We start from the raw sequence: 26,129 nt of genomic DNA, 5'->3' as shown, positions 1-26,129 counted from the left end.
CAAAACGCTTTCGGAACGAAGTCAAGGCGAGCCGAAAGTAAAGAACTCGAAAACAAACGCGCGCACGGAAGGAGGGCGAAAGTTGCTGGTTGCGGCCGTGGCACGCCGGGAAGAAACTTTATCCAATGGGAGGTTGCCTGTCACCTAACTATGTCATCTCGTCTCGACTCTAGCGGCCCTATGAATTAAGAAATAAGCGATCCAATAAACACTTGAGCGCATGAGATTGAAAGTCAGTCGACCTGCCCTTCACGTCCGAGTGTGTGAGTGCGCTGGAGGCGTATAGTAAGAGATATAATATTAGCCAGGCTGTTAGCCTGTTGTGAATAGGTAAAACGTCACTCCAGGAAAAAAAAAAAAGACGTTGTGCGAGAACTTCTAAGTGGTCCCTGTCTCTGCCCCCGACATGGAATACCTGTCTCTCATTGCCGTCGTTTTCGTCGCATTATGGAGTCGTGAGGGTGAGTTAAAAATGTGCCATCTTGCTACCGTCTGCGTTTGGATTGCGTTGACACGTACTGATTACAATATCTTGATCATTATTCTAGCGCGCTTTAACAGTCACTTTTAAATGAGTTGCAATGTGACAGGCATATCAAAGAAGCATGGCAACTATAATAGAAAAGACAGCTGTGTTCCGTGGCTGGTGTCCAGCCGACTATTTGCACCAGCGGCTGCTATATTAATAACAATTGTTGGTGTCCTGTATTGCAAAAAGATGACACCATTATGAGGTATGTGTTGGCGCAGGGCTCCGGAAATGTTGAGCACATGTCTAGGTGAATGTAAATCATGTCCGCGTAAATGCCACTGCACAGGCCTCTCACCTCCATTCAAAGGCGGGGGCCGCAGCTGGAATTCTACCGCGTGACCTTCAGTTCAGCAGTAGGCCACCATAGCCATTGGACAAAAGTTCTAGTCTCACAGAAAGACTTTTGACAGTGTCGCCTAATGTCATTTATCCACTTAATTTCTTTTGTAACTTCTCTCTTCCATAATATTTTATTCCTCGTCATGGGATAGACAGCCGGCCTGAGAACTAGCTAACCTTCCAGTCCTTCCGTTTATTCCTTTCTTCCTCCTCTTTCCCTAGCCCCGCCGCGGTGGTCTAGTGGCTAAGGTACTCGGCTGCTGATCCGCAGGTCGCGGGATTGAATCCCGGCTGTGGCAGCTGCATTTCCGATGGAGGCGGAAATGTTGTAGGCCCGTGTGCTCAGATTTGGGTGCACGTTAAAGAACCCCAGGTGGTCGAAATTTCCGGAGCCCTCCACTACGGCGTCTCTCATAATCATATGGTGGTTTTGGGACGTTAAACCCCACAAATCAATCAATCAAATCCTCCTTTCCTATTTCAAGTTTCGCGCTGGTGTTCCAGCACCGGTAAGCGTGATTGATTGATTGGTCTCTCCTAACTTCTACCTGCCACGAAGCAATAGAATTTGTAAGCCTAACCCTAGATTATAACTTGTTTCAAATTGTCAAGGAACCGACTCGTGGTACAAACACTTTAGACTTAATTTTAACTAACGCTCATGAGAATGTTAGTTCTATTCTGCACGTAGATGGTTTCAGTGACCATAAGCTACTTCAAATAACACTTAGCCTCCCAACCCACGTATTACATAGCACTGTTAAAAAAATTCGGGACTATAACAGAGGTAATTACGAAGGTATAAATGATGAATTGGAAGTTTTTTACGATCAGGTTTTTCTTCCATCTTTCCCGTACCGATCAGTCAACGAAAACTGGATTCTCTTCAAAAACAAAATCATTACTTTGGTTGATAAATATATTCCCCTAATTTCTATCTCTAACGACAATAAAAATCCCTGGTTTAACAAAACGCTTAAGTCTCATAGATCAAAGAAGAAGCGGCTCTACAAAATTGCAAAACGCACTTCGAGCCCTTCAGATTGGGAAAAGTACAAGGGTTCTTTGAAAGAGTACTGCTCTCTTGTAAGCAAAGCGAAATCTAAATATTTTACACACGATTTGCCTTCCATGTTAAATACTAATCCGAAAAAATTCTGGCAAGTAATTTCCCCTCACAATGCTACCACATCTGTCAGTATACAAGATGCTAACCATATGCCTCTATCAGATGTAGACAGCGCTTCAGTGTTGAACTCATTTTTTCATCTGTGTTCACGTGTGAAGATCATTCCAGAGTGCCAGAAGTTCCCGAGTTTTATTATACATTCATGGAACCTACTGCCGTCAGCACTGAAAGGATTGCGAATCTTACTGGAAAACTTAAATTATCAACTTCTTCAGGCATTGACAACATTAATTCTAAGGTGCTCAAAAACACGTCATTATGCTCAAGTAAAATCCTGTACCACATATTCACGCAATCTTTATCAACAGGACAACTGCCGGCTGATTAGAAAATAGGTAAAGTAGTTCCCTTATTTAAAAGTGGCAATAGATACTCACCAGAAAATTATCGCCCCATATCACTAACATGCATTTGCTGCAAGATGCTTGAGCATATCTTTTCTTCGCACATTTATTGTCATTTGGAAACCAATAACTTCTTTTTTGAGAATCAGCATAGATTTAGGTGAGGTTTTTCTTGCGACACCCAATTACTGGAATTTACCACTGATCTTCACTTCAATATGGATAATAATTTACAAACTGACTGCATTTTCCTAGATTTTTCTAAAGCATTCGACCACGTACCTCATTCCCGTCTGATTTCAAAATTAACAGAACTTCGTTTAGATTTGCTAACCTTATCACGGATCCGTAACTTTTCGTCTTTTCGAAAGCAGTTCACCCTGGTTAATACCTCTTCCTCTCCAATTTCTGATGTCAGCTCCGGAGTGCCTCAGGGTAGCGTCTTGGGGCCACTACTTTTTCAAATCTACATTAATGATCTTCCAACTAATATTTCTTCGTCAATACGGCTTTTTGCTGACGATTGCATTCTATACCGTTTTATAACTAGTACCGATGACCACCTTGCTCTCCAAAAAGACCCTAATCTCATTAACAACTGGTGTGGTGCATGGCAAATGACTTTAAATTTATCAAAATGTAATGTAATATCCTTTAGTCGAAGAAAATTAACTGTTGAATTTGATTACTTCATAAATAATTCCAACGTGTCACCATCGTCATCGTATAAGTACCTCGGCGTTCATTTCACTTCTAATCTTACTTGGGCGGCACATGTAACCTACATATCTGCAAACGCATCAAGAACACTGGGATACTTACGTCGAAACCTACGAAACGCGCCAAATAACGTCCGCAAACAAGCTTACTTAACCTTTGTTCGCCCACAGCTGGAATTTGCATCACCCATATGGTCCCCCTTCCAAGCCTATCTCATTAACCAGCTAGAAGCTGTACAAAACAGGGCGGCATGGTTCATTTCACGTATTTACAATCACCCCTCGAGCGTCACACAAATAAAACATGACCTTTCATTACAGCATCTGGACATACGGCGCACAGTTGCCCTCCTGTCTTTGCTTCATAAATATATTCACGCGTCCTGGCCACCACCCTTCCCACTAACGGCACCATTGCACATGTCTAAACGACTTCACAATCAGCGAAGCATCACACGCATCTTTGGAAAAACAAAATCATTCAATTCATCGTCTTTGCCTCGTGCCATAGCACTCCGGAATGACCTACCCGACGTCATTGTCAATTTGACTAATCATGAAAATTTTCGCGAGCAATTAATGATACATCTATCTGAATAGCATTGTATAACCTCCTTGAATTCAGTTTTTGTTCTTTGTGCTTTTTTGAGGCTGGGAAATTCTTGTTGTTGCTTGAAGCCCCTCTTTGTCATTTGTACAACCACTGTTATTAGTTCAATGTTATTACTTGCTTTGTATTTTTATTAGTTATTAGTTATTAGTTGCTCTGTAGTTGCTTTGTATTGTGACAGAAGTATCACCCACTAGCATTCTTTTCTATGTACCCCACTTACTCTATGCTCCGTTATAGAGCCTGTAAGGTACTTTTAAATAAATAAATAAATGAATAAATAAATAAATAAACGTCACTGTGACGTCATGCATTTCTGTTATTTTTCGTTACTCCGGACATAGCGTCTTATTAGCTGTTTTCGAAGCTTACTAAGTTGAGCCTTAGACATTATAAGAATGCAAGGCAATCAATTGTCAGGTAGAAAAAAACTAAAAACTAGTTGTGTACAAAAGTCGTGAAACTTTATGTCAGGCTACTTTATGCCGAAGCAAATACAAAAAATGTAGTTACCATCTCCATGTACGCTATTTTCTTTTTTTTTGTTTACGAAGTATCATGACACGGGAATAGTGGATTTAGATAAGAAAGCTGTAATGGTTAGGTTAAGGTGTATTGTGCCCGATCAAGAAATATCTGCAGAACAAAAAGTTTTATCAAGCCGATAAGCTGAATCGATACAGTGCTCTTGCTCCTAAAAAGTGGACATTGCGTCGAAGTAAATATAAAGGTGTATCATTTTGCCGATATACCAGAATGATATGAACGATATTGTCGCGGAAAATACTATTGTATGTATTATATCCATGTCTAAAAGAAAGAAAAAGCTGGAGCAAGTGATTCTCACGCAAAAAGCTCTATTCGATGGTACACGCACATCATCATTTTCAGTCTGTTACAGTCTATAGGGTAGGACAAATGTATCAGCGTCGTAGAACGGGCCGGCTTTAAGCTCTCCCATAGTAGAGTGCCTGTAGTACTCTAAATCGTTACCCACTTTTTCTAAACTCACGCAATCATCCCCCATTTACTCTATGCTACGCTTGCTGATTCCATTTTATTTCCACGAACTTCCTAAATTTCCTAATTATATCACACCATCTATAGAGAGAGAGAGAAATAAATAATAGAAAGAGACGGGGCGGTTACCTTGAAGAATTGGTTTGCTACCCTGCGACCTAATTTTCCCCCCGTCTTGTGAATTCTGTGGCTTTTAATGTCCGCCGGTTGTATGTTTTATCTCTTAAATGGCCAGCTCAGGTCCATTTTTAAGGGGAAAAGCTCCTTAAGCCATGGCTCGTGCGTCCGCGATGTATGTAGTAGTAGCAGTAGTAGTAGTAGTAGTACTAGTGGTGCGTCATAGTAGTAGATAGCCACATCCACGGCCGGACTAGAGGAGCGGCACTTGCGCATCATTTGAATTGAGGAGGCAAACCAAGCACGTTAATCATAAATAAAAAAGATAGTTGTTTCTGAACAAATAACCTACAGAGACGACTTCATTTCTAATAAAATATGCCTTGAATTTGACACTTATAAAAATTGCGGCATATATTTATGGATAAATTGTACGTATGTTGCTTAGCAGTTCATTTTTTTTTTCGTGATTATTTTTTCTTTGACGTGAGTATTTGACAAACTGCACATGCATGTCTATGAGCACTCATGATCGAACACCGCTATTTTTGTTCTTTTTATATGAAATGTTTTGTAAAAACCTATCTTGCCCCCCCCCCCCCCCTATGTAATGGCTTCGGGCCTTTAGGGTAAATAAAATGAATATATATATATATATATATATATATATATATATATATATATATATATATATATATATATATATCCAAGGAGTGCATGATGATAAGTGGGGTGAAACGTCCATCCGTCCGTCCGTTCGTTCTTGCTTCCGCCCGTCCGTGCGTCCATTCGTGCGTCCGTCCGTCTGTGCTTCCGTCTGAGACAGATGCATGGACGGACGTACGGATGGATGGACAGACGGACGGACGCACGGATGAATGGACGCATGGACGAACGCAGGGAAGGACGCACGGATGGATGCGCAGGCGGACGGACGCATGGTCAGATGGATCAACGCGCAGACGGGCGCACGCACGAACGGACGCACGGTAGCACAGACGGACGCACAGATGGACGGAAACACGAACGAACAGACGGACGCTTCGCCCCACTAATGATCATGCACTCCGTAGATATGCTGTGATTTTTGTTTATTTTGAAATGAACCAGATAGTTCTTGTGTGCCTGAGTGGCAGTCCCTTAACCGGGACGCCGTTGGAAATCGCCGCTGATTAGGCGTGCGTCCCAAAGGAGCGTTGCACATCTAAGGTAGAGCAGCCGTGCAGCTACTCCTCCGAAGGCTCTCTAGATGGGATGGGAAACGGGTATATACTAGTTCACTATAATCGTGGCACTGCGGCCCTGCCATCGCTAAACCTTGCTAAAACAAAGGAGGTTACGCCCAGCGAGTTTAACGTGGCAACCCTTTCTGGTCTGATTGTGCTCAAAGTGCGTCCTTCTGATACTAGTTTTCTTTAGCAAGCATCAAATTCAAGGCAAATTTCATTGAGGATTAAGTCACCAATACTCGTCTCTGTCAGTTATTTCATCAAAAACAACTATATTTTTTTATGATTAACGTGCGCGGTTTTCGTCCTAAATTCAAAAGGGTGTGCGCGTACCACTCTTCTTGTCCGGCCGTGGACATGGCTACCTACTGCTACTACTACTACTACTACTACTACTACTACTACTACTACTACTACTACTACTACTACTACTACTACTACTACTACTACTACACAACTACTACTACATACATCGCGGGTGCACGACCCACAGCATAGGGAGCTTCGCCCCCCCAAAAATAGTATCAGAAGTACGCACTATGAGCACTATCTGACCAGAAAGGGTTGTCACGTTAAACTCACTGGGCGCAACCCCCTTGGATAGCAAGGTTTAGCGAGTGTTAGGCCGCAGTGCCATGAACTAGCGGCGGTGAAAAGTGGGAACTAAACACGAAGCGCAGGCTGTAAGAAAGTGCGCGCATGCCGATCCTCTAGTCCGGCCGTGCCACCTCTGATTTAGTACTTGGAGAGTCCGCTGGGTGGTGGTACTTCTATATGATGAATATATGATGAAAAGATACGAGATGGCGGCACTTGGAGTGTTCGCAGGATGGACGCCCGAAGGGACAGACGCACAGACGGAGAGACCGACAGATGCACGGACGAACGCATGGACGGACGGACGCACGAATGGATGGACGGATGCACAGATGGACGGACGCATGTATGGACGGATAGACGCACAGACGGACGCACGGACGGGCGGAAGCAAGAACGAACAGACGGACAAAAACGTGGAAGGACTGGTGGGTGCTTCGCACCACTCGTCATCATGCACTACGTGAATATGCTGGGATATTTTTCACTTGATGTGAACTAGGATATCTGCTCTTCATCTCTGTTTTAACGTGAATTTTGAGCACACACACACACACACGAAAAAAACGAGACACTAACACCAACAGGAGACAAGATGGGCTGCATATACTCTCATCTAACTTGGTTGAAGGAAAGGCTACAGCGAATGGACGGTGATGCCGGAAGTATACACAAGACAGGCGCTGAATCAGCACTTGTCGTGTGTGTTCTTCCATCTTCTTCGTTGATATGCGCTCTGTGACCTTTCATCATGCATTAAACACTACTCCACCAAACCATCGTGGTGAACCATCGTGGGACCCTATTGACCGTTTTCGAATGCATCAAATAATAGGGCAATAAATATTTCTGTGCCCGCGGAGCGTACTCCCTGCAAACATGATCGCGCATGAACGCCATGTTAATTTCTAAAAATTGTAAGGAACTCCTTGTTCGCAGTTCGTGTGTGAAAACTAAAGCCTTTCCGTTCTGCTGAACCACGTCCAAAATTCTACCAACGCAAGAAGTCATTGCCATATGAAGTATTTATTGGATGCATGGTTGCTGAGGAGGCGAGTTTCTATATAAAAATGTCCATCCAGTGCGTTCTACACCACAGTTGTTATGAATGGCTGCTGAAAGGCAATGCCAAGTTTCTGCAGAGCCCAACGCAAGCACCTCTAAATTTATGCGGCGAAACTGCGCAATGTTACTGAAACATACGTGCCTTCCCATAGTGCCAAGAAAGCAAAGCAAGGGTATACAAAGCTTACCGGTGACCTAAATAAGCATCTGTGAAGGTCAGAAGCCAGATCGACCACATTGCAGCGATTCATTATACCGTGTAAAGATCGCGAGTGAGACAAGGCTCGCGCAAGGCTATGCTATCCTCGTTTAGCGAGCGATCGCCCCCTTATCGACACTTGATACATGCAGGGGCCCAGCTTGCCCCTCCGTTTAACGGAATTGACTACTCCGAGCAAGACGTTAAACTAGGGGCAATCCCTATATCGCTCGAAAAAATCACCAGACGGGGAACTACAACTGGCAGCTGACTCAGGCTGGGAGTGCAGGTGGAGTACCGGCAAGAACAGCAGTGCATTCACGCGGAAAATGTCGTGCACGCATAGACACACAACGAGACGTTACAGCGCCAAAGAATCTTGGTGGCTGCCGTTAATAAAAGACAACGCGTTGAGACAGGGGGAGGTCTGAAGTAGCGGGATCACATCCTCCCTGATCAGAATAAGCTGAGAAAGCTCGTTTTCGAGAAATGCATAAGAATTCTCTGGTAGCTGGGTGGAAATAAAGTACGGAATAACGGTATTATTTTAATAACATTCTTCAATAGTGCAAATCTTTAAAGAATTGACGTTCACAATGAAAGGAACAGCACAACCAGCCATCTATACAAGTAAAAAAGAGTGCAAATGGGCGTGCCAAGAAAGGTTTAAAAAGTAGGAAGAAGAGCATTGGGAAGAAAACCGTAGCGCTGTATCGCAGGGCATACCACTTGTGCGAAAAGGGAGCCACAGAAGGCTTCTATAAATGGTATTCCTGTCTCAGTGAATATAAATAGCACAATTTCGAAAATTCTTTAAAAAGCACTGTTTTGAGTAAATTCACGTGAAGTTTTCCTTCGTGGATAGTACCTTTGGTTACACGTGCCAAAAAAGCACGATTCAAATATGATGGACGCCGAAGCCCTTTCATTCAAGAACTGTGATGCATTGTCTAGAGATGCGTCGAAGTCCCATAAAAGGATTCCAAAGAACTCGGTGTGACATTAACAAAAAAGTAAATGACGGAATACGTTGTTTCAAGTCAGCTTCAGTATTAAAGTTAATTAGCATGTAACTAACTATCTCTATAATATGCAATCAGTCAGCTACTATACTTGCATCAAAACATGAAGTATTAGACCAGAAATGCGTGAACAGGTTTTGTCGCATTCGTTGGTCCTGGAACGCGGCTTCACGAACAATCGTCAAACATGGTAGTGTATCCAACAAAGTGATCCCTTACAGCGATACACAGCGTAATGGAGATGAAAGATCGCTAAGTGTCTACAAGGAAGCCTGCATAAATGTGCAAAGTAAGTTTCAAGTTATTTGAAGAAACACGCGGCGCGAGAAGTGCCATCGAAGTTGTATACACACCATAATATAGAAAGTGAGGAACGAAAGAAAGTTCACATTTCCCCTAAAGACATGGTACGGGACACAGTGCACGGCCGGGCTTCGTGATAATAGCTTTAGTGTAGCAATTTGTGTATTGGTACCTCTACCTTTGCTGCTACAGAGGTCTCGGTCAAGGCCGTGGGTCCGAGTCTTATTCACGCCAATGGCAGGCAGGATTTTCTCTAGCTCTCCTTCATTATATGTTAACGACTGTAAGACATCTTGCAGTGATGCGGCTGTGCCTGCATTGAATGGTGATCATACTCGGCGACACTCAATATCTCTCTATGTTTTATATAACGTACGAGAGTGAAAGCGCAATTTTCACGCAGAAAGTTGGAATGAAGTTCTCAGTCTCGTCACGAAAATACTATAACAGGTACGCGTATAAAGATACAGAGTGCCGCAATAATTAGGTTGTAGGCATTTTCTGCATTTGAAGAAAGCCGACCCCAATTCACGTCTGAGGGGTATAGCGGTGTTCCGAATGCAATTGCGCCATGGTCATTGTGATCAACTGTGCGCGTATCATATTCCACTGTGGGTTATGGGTGCATGCACAACTTAGAGAGGCATGGCGATCTCTGCAGATAAAACAGCGCAAACAAAGTGCAGACAAGCAGGCACCGCAGTAGCGCCGAGGTCTAGGTGCGTCATTGTCAAGTTCTTACGAATATGCGAAAAACTCCTCCGTGTCATTTTTTTGATGCCAGGAGCCGGCACATTGCCAATAACAACTGCATGCCTGTTGAGGCACAGCCATAACCTAGGCCGCTAAAGTGCTCGTACCAAACTTGAACGCGTAGAAGCTTGCTGTTTTGCATGTAGCGTGGAGAAGTCGATATCAAGACGACCTAAGCATCTGCAGGCTGTGTTCGTGCTCAGTTCAAGGACGACCTCAGCTGCAGCGATGACGTCATCGAGGCCTGCGACACTGACTTCATTGTGTTCGCCAAGGGCCCTCAGTTAGCCGACACGCCGGAGAAACTGGCTGAAAGTTGCAAGTGAGTTTTGGCGCCAATTGCCTAGGCAATCATTGTTTTTGTCTGAATAAACAGTGAATGAATGAATGATTGAATGGATCGACATGGCTGCAGAAAAGACAGTAGCTTGGTCTGAGTTAGATTTTTCTCGTATTTTTACGCAAATTTTCAGGGCTAATCTGCCCCAAAAGAGGCACCCGCATCATTTTCACAAGCCTACCCTGTGGCGAATCGAACGGCGTGAAATGAGATCACGACGAGACTCCCTTTTATGTAGTGCCCTTACTTCTGATTGCATAGCATCCTGTTGCAATATTAAACCATAAGTTGAAACAAACTAGTTAAACTACATGTCGTGATAGGCTTCGTTTGAAAAGTTCTGGTCTGTCGGAATCCCTTCCTCTGTTAATTTTAAAACATCTTGAATAGGAGATATTACTGTGGTTATGGTATAACGGTGATTATTTAGGATGAAAACAACGAGTCTCTGGATGCTGATTGGTTTCTCATTTTTCACTTCGGGGAATCTCGACTCAATCGATTGGTGCTGAACCTGAGTAAATCACAGCCCAAGATTCTTTTGAAGACGAGGTTAGGCAATAGTTAAAGATAAATACATTGCAAAAAGAGTAGATTTAGCTTTATGCCCTCGTCATTGTGTTTGACGCAATGGAATTGTTGACAATACCTTGGATTATGGACGTTTTCATGGCAGCATTGGTCGCCGCTTCCATTACGCTTCCTGCAATACTTGCTTGTGTGATCTGGGTAGCTAGAATGCTTGAGGCAGTGGGAATGACCAGTAGTACATGCATTTGCCTAAGCTTCATGTTTGTGATGTGTGACGCACTTGCGTCTGCGAATGTTCTGGCGTCTTTGTTTATTGTTGTGTTTTGGTTTTGTGCGGATAAAAAAATGGCTCGGGTGAACTTCATAAGCTAGTTAGAAATTGTCAGTCTAAAAAGGTCATGGTGGTGAAGCATGTCTGTTATAACTTGGGCTGAATTTAGTTCTGCGATAAAGAGGCCGTAGGCTATACAAAGCAACATGGAGCCGAAAAAAAAAAAACTTCGGCAAATGCACCTCTTACCCAGCATTCTCATGCTTGCTGAAACAGCGTGGTCTGCTGCTTCCGGAGACATTAGCGCTACATTTACCTCTGGTGTGTTATTCTGAAGCTATTGTCACTTCAAAGCCTGGCCAATGTCAATCATACAATGATGGACCAGACATATGGTGCTCGTACTATTTCCGGTCTCGTCTGTGGCTAGGTGGGTCAGCAAGTGAGCGTAGGCCAGCGTCATTGAGTTGCTCTGAAAGTACCTGTCGAAAGTGCGAACCCGCTACAGATTGACCGCTGAAAGACGTCGTTCATTTTACCCATGGCGTTTAGACGGGAGCTGAAAAGTGCCGAATGCACGAAGGACTACACGACGCGGTGCCTGGTGGGCTTCACGCGCGGCGCCGCCCTGGTGGCCATCAATGCAGTCGTGGAAGAGCTGGAAGCCAAGTGCGACACGACACACGCAGCAAACAAGCGTGAGTATATATTTATTTTATTTTATTTATTTATTCGTTCCATACTCACAACGCCAGAGGCATAAAGTGGGGGGGGGGGGGTTACAATGAGATTGAATAGTTGAATACTTTTTTTTAAGCACGAAAAACGAGGGGAAAAAGTAACAACACTAGCTACAGCAGATTCACAATATTGGCTATACAAACCATATGCAATATGGCGAAAAACACTTTTAAGAATGTAGTTTCCTCAACAAGCAATGAAATACTTTATTTGATAGGAGAGTATAGCCAAATTTTTCGTCTACTCGTCTACAGAACGTGTGAAGAATGAAAAAAGAAGAAACTAAAAGACGAATAACTGATACAGTGATGTCAGAAACGTGATAACTACATATGAGTCATGCCCCGCCGCGGTGGTCTAGTGGCTAAGGCACTCGGCTGCTAACCCGCATGTCGCGGGATCAAATCCCGGCTGTGGCGGCTGCATTTCCGATGGAAGCGGAAATGTCGTAGGCCCGTGTGCTCAGACTTAGGTGCACGTTAAAGAACCCCAGGTGGTCTAAATTTCCGGAGCCCTCCACTACGGCGTCTCTCATAATCATATGGTGGTTTTGGGACGTTAAACCCCATAAATCAATCAATTACACATGGGTCATAAAAAAAGAGAAAGATCAATGATAAACCATTTCAGCCCGTAAAAGAAAGACCCAATTTGAAACGACGTTGACGATGCTAACACGCAACATATTCCAGTCTATTTTGGGAAAAAAATTATTTCTTATGATGCTCTGTTCTGTACAGAACTTCTCGCGTTTTTCGCTCACGGTCCACATGCGTTGTGACAGATGGTATCTATATATCATATATGGTATATGGAACGACAATTCAATTTGGACTCTGGATTGATCACGACGGCTATCAAAAAAGACAGCCTGTGTTGAAGAGCGCCTAGCAAAGAGAAAGGAAAACAGACCTAGTTACCAGGCGGCTATGCTTGCAATCTACTTTTGCTATTTGACATGATATAAGGGGATGTTGTTGTCCAAATACACAAATACCAGTTCTCTGCTGTAAGAGGGATCAAACAAAATATAATGGGTTCAAAAGTTACAAATCGAGCAGCGTTCTCGCAGTATAAGACTATCAAGCAACAAAAACGCAGCGCACACAACATAAGCTTGAGTAACACCATGACACTACAACACGTCTCAAAAAAAAAGAACGAATAATGTCCCGTTCTGAAGCTTACAGTAACGCATACCGTATGTATATAGATGAATTATCAGTATAAAGATATAACATATCAGTTGAAACGACGTAGTCAACAATCATATATATGTATACACCAGAACCCAGCGAGGTTTCTGTGTGCCGTCATATTCAGTCTTCGCGTCATGCTATTTGTCGCAAGCGTGGTGAAGCAACACCCTGAGCGGCCATGTGAGCGGGCGCTCCAGGAATCAAACTAAAATCTTCCCAATTTGAGTCCGGTGGTATAAGCATGTCTCGCGTATTTATTATTCTAGAAACTTGTGCGCTTTTTCTTGTGGGACGTCGTGAAGATCTTCCTGAACAGACCATGAATGTCTAGAGCGTCTACAATACCGAGAGTGCGGAAGGAAGTACTTCAGGTACGAACGCAGTTGCATTTTTACTAAATGTGCGGGGCGTGTGCATGGAAGCGTGAGTCGTAATATATCTTACCGTTGAAATACAACCTGCGAATGAATACAACAATAATTCGGCGCCACGTACAAGTCACGCACGAAGTTTTTTGTGAGAACGTATTTCAACGATGATCACGTATAATAATTGGCGTACGCTTGGTAGCAGAGACAGAGGCTTCAACTCGGCAAGCTTGTTCTCTAAAAAGTGCCATAAGAACATACTTGCGTGTCAAGCTAATTATTGCTGCAAAACTTTACTGGGATCGTAGATATTCCTGTTCGTTGCAGTTAACCACTGACGACGAATCTCGGCGTTTTTTTTTTTCCAAATGGAGATTTGCGCGAACTTAAAACACCGCAGTGGCACGTTTCCCGTGTTGTGTTTTGACGTTCGCAAACAGTGATCTTTCCCTCTAGGACTGGTTGTTTTCACACCCTAAGACGGCGCAGTGGTGCATGTGCGGACGACTTCTTGTAAGTAGGAAGCGAGGGCGTCTTGAACAGCTGCTTCTTCGAAGAGTAAAGTCCCACAGCTGCCGCTTTCATTGTTATCTTCGCGCCGTACGTAGACGCTTTGGGGCCTTTCCCCACGCTGCCTGCACAGCCACAACGCTCATGCTAGCGCACCTTCCGCACCCACATGGGGGGAAAATGAGCGAATCGGCGAAACTCCTTCGCCCTCCGCTCGTGTACGGCAAGGGTCCCGGCACGTGCGTTGCGGCAGTGTGGGTAGCGCGTGGAAAGACCCATGGCAGTCCAGAACATTATGCTCTCTGGTTACGAGAGTATTCCGCCGGAAACCTAAGATCCGTTGTGCGAGATATGTGGGCTCTGATCAATGTACACGATTACGTTAAAATGATGGAGAAGTATGCACCTACGTACTATGGATTATTTTCATTAGAGCCTTCTCATATATTCAGCATCAAAAACACAAAAATATATGACAGTTCCAAAATGATTGAAGCTGGGTGAACAGCGCAGCTGAAAAGCAAGCGCGAACATTTGGTAGGCAGACTGAATTTTTTTTGTCATTTTTTGCTCGTTTCTTTATTCATTCTTTATCTCTCTACATGAGTGCTTTTTCTTTCTTTCATATTTATTTTATAGCTATAGAGGCCTTTTCTCTTCCTTTCCCACTTCCTTCCCCTAACTTCTCTTTCCCACATTTCTTAAACTTCACTTTACATGGCTCCACTACAGTTTGCCTATTACCTCATCCTCCTCATGCTTTCCCCTCTTCACCCTTACATCAGTTATTCTTACCCTCATTTTTCAATAAACTGTTTCCTACTGAAGATAAAATTCTGTGCATGAAAGAGTTATGGGCTGTCAATGCTCCGCGGTGTTGGTCTAGTTAGTGTTGTGTGTTTACTTGGTACATTGTAAAAAAAACAAACTCGCAAGTTCTTGGTGCTTGAATTCACAGAAAAAAAAAAGAGTCAGACTGCGTCTCGGCAAATAGGTAACACGGTACGTGCATATTGAGGAGTTTTTGTCTTGAACATTTGTTTATAAGAGAACAATATTGATTTATGTAAGTGTAATTAGAGAGAGAGAGATAAAGAGAGAGAGATAAAGATGCAAGGAAAGACAGGGAGGTTAACCAGACGCACATTCGGTTTGCTACCCTGCACTGGGGAAGGGATAAAGGGGAGAAAAGAGGTTGCAGAGAGATGAGAAGGTACACACAATCACGAGCCCACTCGGGGAGCACACACAGTCTACAAGCGGTCACTCAGGTTTGTTGACTTGAGGTAAAGTAGCAGTGCTTTTGTTGCTTTCTGCGCAACTGAGGCAGATGCCCAAGGTCCTAGCATCTTCTGCACACAAAATGGCCCGGGGTGAAGTCGATTCAAAACCATCCGGAGCTGGCATCGCTGTGTGTCGTAGCAAGCGCAACTGCACAGGACGTGTTCGATGGTCTCTTCAGCTCCGCAGTAGTCGCATGTAGGAGTGTCTGCCATACCAATGCGAAAGGAGTACACCTTTGTAAATGCAACACCCAACCAAAGGCGGCATAACAGTGTCGCATCGGAGCGTGAAAGTTGTGATGGTAGCTTTAGCTTGAGCGAAGGATTGAGTTCATAAAATAGACACTTTTGGAAGCTGGTAGACGACCAGAACGTGCGTGTGAGATCTCGAGCCAGCAGGTAAAGTTGTCTTGCTGCATCATTCCTTGATAGAGGAATCGGGACAACACGGGTTCCTTCATGGGCTGAGCGGGCTGCATCATCGGCTAATTGATTTCCGGTAATTACGATATGTCCAGGCAGCCATTGATATATAATATCATGCCCTCTTGCTAGAGCTTCATGATGGCAATGTTTTATTTCTTGTACCAATTGGTCATGACTCCTGCTACGCATGGCAGACTGCAAACTCTGGAGCGCTGCCTTCGAATCACAGAATATGACCCATTTTCCTGGACGTTCTTGAACGAGATATTGTAAAGCAGCCCTTATAGCCGCAAGCTCTGATGCCGTAGATGTAGTCATATGCGACAACTTAAACTTGATTGTCATTGCTGCAGCCGGAATTACAGCGGCACCTGATGAGCTGCTGGACGAGACGGACCCATCAGTGTATATCTGCGTTCGGTCTAAGTACAACTCATGTAATAATTGCAGTGTTGCTTGCTTCAATGCTACTCTGGAGTGATTGCTTTTATTTTTAATTCCCGGAATATCTAGACGTACTTGCGGCTGGTCGAGGCACCACAAAGGGCATGCCATTCTCGCAGCTGGCGTATATCCTGATCAAATACTGTTTAGGTGCTTGGCTATGACGTCTGAAAACGTAGCACGTGGTCTTCTGGAGGGTAGAAGGGCCAAGTGGTGGTCGGGGACACGGCTAGCATGTCGAATGTGTGCTCTGAGGCAATCCACAACTATATATGTCCTGACCGGATGGTCTTTGGCAAGCATGATTGTGGCATAAGTAGAAGCGCATCGGGGCAGTCCTAGGCAGATATGCAGTGCCTGACCCTGCAAACTCTCCAATGAATGAGTATTGGATTTGCAAGTGTTAGTCAGTACCGGCAAGCTGTAGCGCAATAGACCCAAAAATAGGGCCCTGTACAGCTGTAGCATGGAGGCCACAGAAGTTCCCCATGCTTTCCCGCACATGAATTTCATTCTATGCACAATAGATAGCAGTCTCTTCTTCAAGTACGCACAATGTGGGCTCCACATGAGACTTCTGTCGATTATTATGCCCCGGAAATGATGCGTCCGTGAATATTTGACACTTTTTCCATTGATGTAAACAGGGTATGGCGTCATTGGTTTGCGCGTAAACGCCATCAACGCGCACTTCACAGTTGATATAGTTAGGCCTTGTTTCTGAAGGTAGGCTGTTGTGAGGGTTGCTGCCCGCTCTATTCGTGCACGAACCTGAGGGCGAGTAACTGCAGCACTCCAGAGGCAAATATCATCGGCGTATATGGATAGGCACACCGAATTTGGCAGAACCTTCACCAGACCAATGAGGGCAACATTGAACAATTTGGGGCTTAAAACACCTCCCTGAGGTACTCTGCAGTAGGTGTAATGTTCAGCAGTTGTACCCTCATATGTTTGCACAAAGAAACACCTGCCAGTTGTATAATCTTTTATCCAATGAAACATTCGCCCACCAATGCCCATTGCTGCCAGGGAATTGAGGATGGCATCGTGAGCTACATTATCATATGCACCCTTCACGTCAAGAAAGAGTGCCACTGATACGCGCTTGCGGGTTTTTTCTTGTTGAACAAATGTCGATAAGTCAAGCACCAGTCGATGGAGGAGCGGCCCCGACGAAAGCCTGCCATGCAAGAAGGGTGTTTGGTGTATCGTTCCAAGTACCACTCGAGACGAAATAGAACCATTCTTTCCATCACTTTTCCGAGGCAACTTGCAAGGGCAATAGGGCGATACGCTGTCAAGTCCAATGGTGATTTTGCCGATTTCAAAAGGGGTATTATTCGACTTATTTTCCATTCTCGGGGAACACTGCCGCTGAGCTAGGAGTTGTTGAAGCATGTTAAAAGTTCTTTGCTGGCTTTTTGTCCAAGGTGTCCCAACGCACTATAAGTAATACCATCAGGACCTGGCGATGACATGCGCTTAGAAGCGACTAAAGCACCTTCCAGTCTTCAATGGTGAATGGAATGTCCATTTCTGGTAATCGCGTCTCAGGAACCATCACGGAGTCGATGCTCTAGCTCGTTCATAATATTCCCGGCAACTCTCGTGCAAAATTCTTCAGCCACCTCGAGTTCTGTTTTTCCATGGTGGAGTGCCAAAGCTTTAAAAGGGTGCCGTTGTTGTGGAGAGGAGCGAAGACGACGAACTGTTCTCCAGATATATGACAGCGGTTTATGAGGGTCTAGAGATTCGCAGAATGCTTTCCAGCGTTCGCTCTCCAGCTTGTAAATGCGTCGTTGAATCTTTTTCTGGAGCCGCCTTGCTTCCCTCAGATCGTAAATTGATCTTGTGCGTCTGTATCGTCGTTCAGTACGCCTTCGTATAGCTCGTAATCTTTCCAGTTCAATGTCGAACTGTGTTATTTTAGACAAAAATGGTAATTTACATTTGGACGCTTGCATAGCTTCCGCTATGGTATTTTCCAGGCTGCAGGCGAGGCCTTCTTGGCAAGCGTCCTCAACACGCGATTTAAACATCGACCAGTCAGTGCCAATTACAACACCGGAAGAGAAATTTTTTATGATACCATCGATCGTCACGTAGGTGGGTATGTGATCACTCCCATGAGTCTCAATATCGCAAAACCATTTAACTTTGTGAGAGAAGCACCGTGACACCAATGTCAGGTCAAGGCAACTGCCATAAGTGAGACCCCGCAGATACGGGGGGGTACCATCGTTCATAATGGAAAGGTCGTAATCGGAAGCGAATGTAACAATGTTCCGGCCCCTGGCATTCATCCTAGTGCTCCCCCAAAGCATGTGATGAGCGTTAAAGTCACCGGTGATGATCCAAGGCCCATCGGTCCTCATTAGGGTGTCTTTTAATCTGTCGCAGTCAAATCGCGATGACGGAGATATATATCCACCAATAAGCGTGAATGAAACTGCATTCTTCTTTACACGAAGACACACGTACTGATTGTCGTCATTTGAACTTATTGGGTGTGAAAGATAAGTGAAGTCTGTGCGAATGTAAACAATTACTTTGCTTCGTTCTTCGCAAGCGGCTGAACAAAAAGCTTCATAACCGGACAATCTATAAGGCGTTGATACGTTTGGTTCACATATGACAAGTAAAGGGAATTGATTGGCGCGGACAAATTGGCGAAAGTCCGAGATACGGGACTTCACGCCTCTGGCATTCCACTGAAAAATCGACGCACCTTTAACTTCAGTGCGGAAGATGAGATTTTGTTGAGCCATTGTGCTTATACGAAGTTAGCAAGAACTGGATTCAGTGCATCCAGTATTTGCAGTGCACTCTTAGCAGACGGAGATTGTATGCTGCTCAGTAGCGTGCGAATCGTGGCAATTAATGATTGCACGATTGCAGTCACTTGCCTGTGTTGGTTGGAAAGATCGTAATTAAACAAAAAAGAGCGTAACTAAACAACGCATAAGCAAACGACCTAAAAATCTATGGCATCTAAATGAGTTGGTGTGTGCACCGCCTTAAAGTGACACCAACGCCGGGTTTTAAGAATTAGAAAGTGGCACATTAATTAAGCAGGAGTTACGTTATCAGAGGTGTTCAACGGTAGTGTACTTTAGCAATAGTTCTTCTAAAAACAGCGAAGCCCTCCGCTCTCATTCAATGGCGTAATGTGGGTACCTGGAGAGAAGGATCTGCAGGGAAATGAAGTGGCCCCTATGCTCCGGACTCGCAAGATACCCGAACCATGGCTGTGGATAGGGACGTTCCACCGAACAGCTGTTCGCGACTACTCCAGCACTACAGATTCCAGCGATGGGTGTACCATCCACTGTCACCCCAAACTAAGGACAAAAAAAGCGTGACATTCAGACAGCTCAAAAGCAGCCCATACTCACAGGAAGTATCAATGCAGCGCATTCATCTACTGAAACATAACTGCATCTGCCCTCCCCCTCCCCCGCAACGTACCGAACAACCTGGTACATTTGCTGCTTGATTGCCAGCGTCATGCAAGCGGCATTGTGCAAGCGCAGAGGAGGGGTGAAGCACGCCAAACGAACCACGACCAATCGACCGCAACGTGGTAGGATAAGCTCGACTTCGGGGACATGGAAGACCATCGACTACTTGTCTGCGGGGCCAAGAGGGCCGTCGAAGCCGGAGGGTTCCTGAACCAGGGAGTCGTACCACCTCAGGATGACGGGGCACGTTGGTTGGAACACTGTTTCAAAACTAAATGTTTATTTTATCCCTCTATCTGTTTTACTTTCCAGTGCTGACACCCAGGGCCCGCGATGTGGTTCGGCGCTCGCAATACTAATTAATTCTCACGCGTTTATTCGTTTGCTAGCACTTCATGCGTTTTGTGACACCTTGCACTTTCATTTTAATGCAGGCTACTTCAAGCACGTGAAGTGCATGAACATGGCTGGAGAGAAGGCCCACGGCTGCATGAAGAGGTTGCAGGAAGATCTGTATCGCGCCGCTCACGGTGCCCCTCGAAAGCTCAAGATCGCGTACGCGTGTTGGTAAGCTTTCTGCTTTGTTATAACAACACCAGACCACGTAATTTTTGAAATGATATGAAAGGGTTTGAGGGCTTCTAGTAAGGTAATCAAACACACAAAAAATTGAGCATTTGAAGGAACTTGAATGGGTGTCTATATATTACAGGAAAAGTTCGTCACCTCAAAAAAAAGAGGCACAAATTCTTTGAATTAAGTGGAGTTCTAAATAGTTGGTGGGCGCTCAAATAAACATAGCGCCACACTGTGTGGGCACAACCTGAATGTCTCGACTCATAATTGCGAACTAGGTGGTACTACACGTTTGCGGCAGGTGATTTCGACAATTGGGTTCATCATCATCATCATAATCATCATCATCATCATCATCATCATCACCATCATCATCATCACCACCACCATCATCATCATCATCATCATCATCATCATCATCATCCTGACTGCGTCCACTGCAGGACAAAGGCCTCTCCCATGTTCCGCCAGTTAATCCGGTCCTTGTAAATTATTGCGTTCTGTGAATTCCATGACAATTGGGTTCATGAAGCTTTAAACAGCAAATAGAATTAGTCATCAGTGAATGATACGCCACACACAAAAAACACCGGCTTGCATTGTGTCAGCATAGAGCCTTGATGTCCAAATATATGACGTTTTTTATGCTGAAAACACGTTCATTTTCATGATAAAGTTAATACAATGAAAATCAAACGTATACGGGTTCCCACAGCATAAATCAATGGCTTTCATTTACTTGCGTTTCTTTCATCACGAAACCATGAACATCGTTCGTAGCTTGCCCAAGAGCTCCAGCGCAGCATCTGACGTTTGATCTGCTGAAATCTCATCTGTTTTGTTATTTTGCATCTCTAAGAAGTTAAAGCAAACTTACGGTGCGGTAAACGACGTCAAAATGACAAAACACCAGGCCGATTCTGATTTGAAGGACTCGTACTTCACAGAGACTTCAACGTTCACATCACAGACAACGACTGGATGTACACTATAAGACGTCTCGATCTTCGACACTACCTAAAACCGCATGGGGGATAGTGCATAGACCTCCTCTTTGCCAAGTTCATGCTACATCCGATAAAATAACCATTGGCTCTACAGTTCACGGATCACAAAGCAGTAATAATGAAGACAAAATGAAGTCTACAACTGAACACAACATACCATTTATGACCAATAAACATTTTATTCTAGTACTACTGTACACCACATTGTCACTCATATACGTATATACGTGAGGCAGTAATGTGAGGGGTGATTTACGGTAACACCGAGCGACATCTCACTGCTTCGCCCACTCATCATCATCATTAACTCTGTGGAGATGCTGTGATTTTTAGGGGTGAAGCTTTTTATGGCCTAGCAGGGTCCGCCATTGTCCCTTGATGACGCCGACGATGCAACTGATGACGATGAAGAACAGGCGCGTTCCACACAGCACATTCTATTTCTGTCATCCCGCCACAACACATGCAAGGTGCCCACTGTACGTAATGACGATGACGATGACGCTGATCATGATGAAGATGATAATGATGATCACGCACAGAGACTGGCTTGTGCAGTATGTGATGTCTCGATATGCTTTACGATGCATACCGTGTGACTGGAAACAACCAACAACCACCAGAGCAACGTTCACAGACTACGTCTTAGCCAACTTGTGCTAAATCTGAAAGCAGCAACAATGAAGGCAAAACTAAATTCACAACTGAACACAACATACCAACTATCCCCAGTAATTATTGTATATAACCGCACACCGCTTTATCACTGATTGAGCGTGATTGGTTGGTGTCACGGGTGATTTACGGCAATGCCTACGAATCCCACTGCTTCACCCACTCATCATCGTTCACTTCTTAGACACGCCATGATTTCTTTCAATCCCCATTGGGTCCAACCAACGTTTTTGTGGTAGTTTTTAAGGTGCGCGGTTATGTGTCTACTAGCACGTAGCACGACAAAACTGCCTACCTCAGTATTCCGCTTCTGCCCAAGTATTTCTTCATTAAAATTTTTGTCTTTCTCACTTGGTAGTGTAACTTTATCAACGTCAAATCCGTGACCGAAATCATGATGCCCCCTCCTCCCATCTCCTCCCCCTGCTCTCTCGATAAAACGGATAAGTGTTAAAAAAAAGTCACAGTATGCAATGAATGCGATAGCAACATGTTCGAATGTTTTACGAAGCAAGGCTAGCGTTTTAGGAGCAATAATAAGTGTAGTGAACGTGCGCTTGCTAAGTAACCAAGTTTCCTGCAGCGCAGCCAGAGTAGATGACCACGACAAGGCTCGTGTACAGTGACGGAGTTCATATACGAAGTGAAGCTGGCAGTCAACTCATTTAGTTTCGATCTCACGTAACTCTGCAAAACGCTGGTGTGAGACGGCCGCTTCAGGTACACTTTTGGCACCGTTTTTTAGACCACAGTTCGTAGAAGCTCCAGCCTGCTGTGAGGGCACAATCCGTGCGTTGATCGTTGCGGCGATAGCGCGGCAGCCATCAGCGCCCCCTTCGGTTGTTCGCTCACGAGATAAGCGCGCACGCAGACGTCCGCAGCCGGAAAGTCAATGTTTGCTCCACAGAAAGAGGAGGCTATAGCGCATCATTCCACGAATGTATATACATACATATACATATACGTGAAAGATGGCGTGACGATGATGGCAGAAACCAGCCGAGATTGTCCATACAATTGAATGAGGATCCAACCCAGTCCACCTGCGTGGCAAGTAGGTGTTCATTGGGCGAGCTAAGATATTGCTTGGAACTCGTTTTCATACAGCATAGTTGAGGCATGCACTGAGAGCCGAAGGAGGGCTAGCATTTGAGACGACGATGCACCCGGGCCCAATTACGCTATCGCGTTATACTCTTGAAGGCAAACCTCAAGCGTCCTCCAAATTTTTACACAGTTTGGTGCAACAACAAGTGCAAATTCTGTATAAAAAATTCGCCCGAATGTACATGTTACACTGTAAATGTCGTCGAAAGACGATAGTCTTGAGTCTGGAGAGAGTGAACAAAACGTTTATTTGATGTTCTGCGCAAGAAAATCGCTTAATGGTATTCTGAAGGTGCTGCGTTAGAGTGCCTCGAGCGTGTAACGGAGGCGAACAAGCGCATCTAGGCACGTTAGACAAGAACGCCATCTGGCAGTTATCTTAAAAAACGAAGGCATGCGCAACCACGTAGAAAAATGCGTGCCAGTCACGGAGGTGATAAGGTGTAAAATGCAAAGCGACGGGCAGGTTCCACCTCCAGCCGTCGTTGCAAAGCGCTGGAAACACTTTCTTGAGCATCACTTTGCACTGTCATCGCAGCGCGTTAAACGCTACAGTTCTTAGAGTTACTTGTGTGTGCCTCTTCTAGTACAAAGGCAGACATGCGAAACATAGACATGTTGGTATGGCGCCTCAGATATTCGCAATATTTGCTTTTTTAATTGACAATCGCACAACTACGAATGCTAAACCTTGAGCAATATTGGTGGGCGCTGCGGATGGGGTTGGCTGTTTGGTGCCGTTTGAGGTATCGTTAGGGCGGATAAACAGACAAATGTACAGACAGACAGACCAAATATTTTTCGTCGAAGGTTCCCAAGAAAGACTATCGTCTTTAAAAAAGGGCTGACCTACCTAACATACGGTGGGCCCGTTCAAAGGTGACCCGACATGGTCGCATAATTACTCACAATGAGCAGTGGAAGACCGTGCTGCTCAGAAGAGGCCCAGAGGAACACCTTTGGACAGTCCCATGGACCAAGGACGCCGCCAGAGCCCAAGGACTCACGGCTGACGTCTAGGCATTAGATCAGCATCACCGAGGCTGCCGGATTCTTTCAATAGAATTGAATCTTCTTCCTCCATCTGCAGCAATGGGTTTCCACGGAAGCATGTTTCTCAATGTGTCAAGCATTCTTTGGCTACCCTTCAGCCCCCTGCACCTGAACACACACGCACTGACCGACTGACCGGCCGTCTCACTCACTCACTCACTCACTCACTCACTCACTCACTCACTCACTCACTCACTCACTCACTCACTCACTCACATGTTATGCTAGTCAAAGGATACATTCAAGACCAGTGTCTTACGAAAGACTGTTCTCCATCCTTCTTATTAAATCTCTATAAGGAGATCGTGTCCACGTGTGGCGCAGCGCCAGCCACTTGTCCCTCTGTACGAAGTGACATCGCCTATGCCATGTGCTTATCACGTTCCACTGACGTTGTGTTCCTTTTTTTTCTGTCTCAGCCAGTACTATGACTTCTACAAGTGCGGCGAGGAAGCCCTGGCTGAGCACTGCCAGGACCCGGACGCCATCAAGCTGATGGAGGAGACGACCGACAACGTGTTCGGCAACATGCTCAGCATCATCTGCGGTGCCTACCAGAGGGACTCCACCCAGTGTCGTTCACTGGATGCGCTGCCACAGTACAACAACTTCACCGTGGTCAAGAACTTTATCTTGCCCCTGAAGGCCATCGTGAGGTCCCTCGGCTGAAGCATTACAACCATGCAGTGATGAAATCAACGTGCACATTCTCCTTAAAAGTACTGTTCTTCGCGGAACACCGGTTTATTCTGTACGTTATTAGAAACAAGTAACAATGTTACGCTTAGAGCTACCTGAAGCGTGATGGCAATTCCACCAGAGTTAGGGCTACAAGTTATAAACCCAATAAGAAAGCAATGCACCCGTCGGTCAACCCGTTTGTCTACTGTGACCGATATTCACGCTGAAACTTTGAATGTGTAATAAGAAACTTATGAGTTCAGTTCTCACATGATCAAATAGTTTTTTTCATCCATTATCATTCAATCTTTATAACATAATCACGACTGTTTCAATAAACTGTGTAAACCCGTTCGTGCCTCCTTTGTCGACAGCACGTAATTGTGCCTAAAAGCACCAATACCATCACAACACAACAAAACGGGGCCCTCAATTCCGTCGTTATCTTCGGTAAGCCTCAGCAGTGTAACTTGAAGTTCCAATTGGATGAGAGGGTGCTTTTGACAAAGGATGATTTCATGATTGATATATGGGGTTTAACGTCCCAAAACCACCATATGATTATGAGAGACGCCGTAGTGGAGGGATCCGGAAATTTCGACCACCTGGGGCTCTTTAACGTGCACCCAAATCTGAGCACACGGGCCTACAACATTCCCGCCTCCATCAGAAATGCAGCCGCCACAGCCGGGATTCGATCCCGCGACCTTCGGGTCAGCAGCCGAGTACCTTAGTCACTACACTGTTGAGGCGGGGCCTTTTGACAAGGGATGACAAGGTGCCTTTGACAAAGAGAGACCCTCCTATCAAAACATCAGCCTGGGTGAGACACTTCCTCTGTTCCTTCTGCTTATCCTATGATTGAGAGGAAGGAAAGAACAGTGCATGTTAGTTGATCGGTCAAGCATCGCGACCTAGACAGCTTTCTGGTGGATAATGCATACCCATTGTATAAAAAACGCGTACCTATTGAAAAGCCATGCAGCTGATTTATTTATTACACAGTCGTTTATTAGCAGTGCCAATCTATAAAGGATGTTGCGTTCAGGGTCACATACTAATCTTACAATATTGTCCACGTTTCCATCAAATGATATTATTGCAAGTGTGTTCTTGCAAATTTTACACACGTTATTCACTGAAACTGAGGTAGAAAGTAGTTCAGCGGGAGAGTGTATTGAAGATTAGACATTCACAAAGTGCAGTTTTTTCAATAAAATGTTGCTATACTACATTGGTTGCATCAGCAGCCCGAGCCTGACGAAAGTATACCTGACATGTCACAATAACAGAGAACTTCAATGTTAGGCATATAACCTTAAATTGGAAAAATCTCTTGTTCGAAAGGATAGAAGCAGCACAGGCTATATAAGTAGTGACCTTATTATTTGGAATATTCACTGTTAAATTATGAT

At 44.7% G+C, this 26,129-nt stretch overlaps 1 protein-coding gene across 1 annotated transcript; it reads left to right on the top strand.

The window, feature by feature from the left end:
* The first annotated feature begins 232 nt into the window (after positions 1-232).
* LOC119167359 (uncharacterized) lies at positions 233-25,066 on the top strand. The gene is made up of 5 exons (XM_037418831.2): positions 233-461; positions 10,225-10,360; positions 11,733-11,878; positions 20,050-20,182; positions 24,453-25,066. The coding sequence occupies exons 1-5, from the start codon at positions 407-409 to the stop codon at positions 24,700-24,702; spliced, it is 720 nt and encodes a 239-aa protein (XP_037274728.1). The 5' UTR covers positions 233-406; the 3' UTR covers positions 24,703-25,066.
* Positions 25,067-26,129: the final 1,063 nt, after the last annotated feature.

The sequence above is a fragment of the Rhipicephalus microplus genome, chromosome 6 (genome assembly GCF_043290135.1).
Source record: "Rhipicephalus microplus isolate Deutch F79 chromosome 6, USDA_Rmic, whole genome shotgun sequence".
In the NCBI taxonomy this organism is placed as follows: Eukaryota; Metazoa; Arthropoda; class Arachnida; order Ixodida; family Ixodidae; genus Rhipicephalus; species Rhipicephalus microplus.
This window is presented reverse-complemented; position numbering and strand designations above follow the sequence as displayed.

What these genes read in the sequence shown, in the direction of transcription:
- LOC119167359 (XM_037418831.2), top strand. Translation starts at nt 407, where the DNA reads ATGGAATACCTGTCTCTCATTGCCGTCGTTTTCGTCGCATTATGGAGT. An exon ending in CGCATTATGGAGTCGTGAGG is followed by an intron (nt 462 to 10,224) that starts GTGAGTTAAAAA and finishes AAGCATCTGCAG; the next exon opens with GCTGTGTTCGTGCTCAGTTC. An exon ending in AAGATCGCGTACGCGTGTTG is followed by an intron (nt 20,183 to 24,452) that starts GTAAGCTTTCTG and finishes TTTCTGTCTCAG; the next exon opens with CCAGTACTATGACTTCTACA.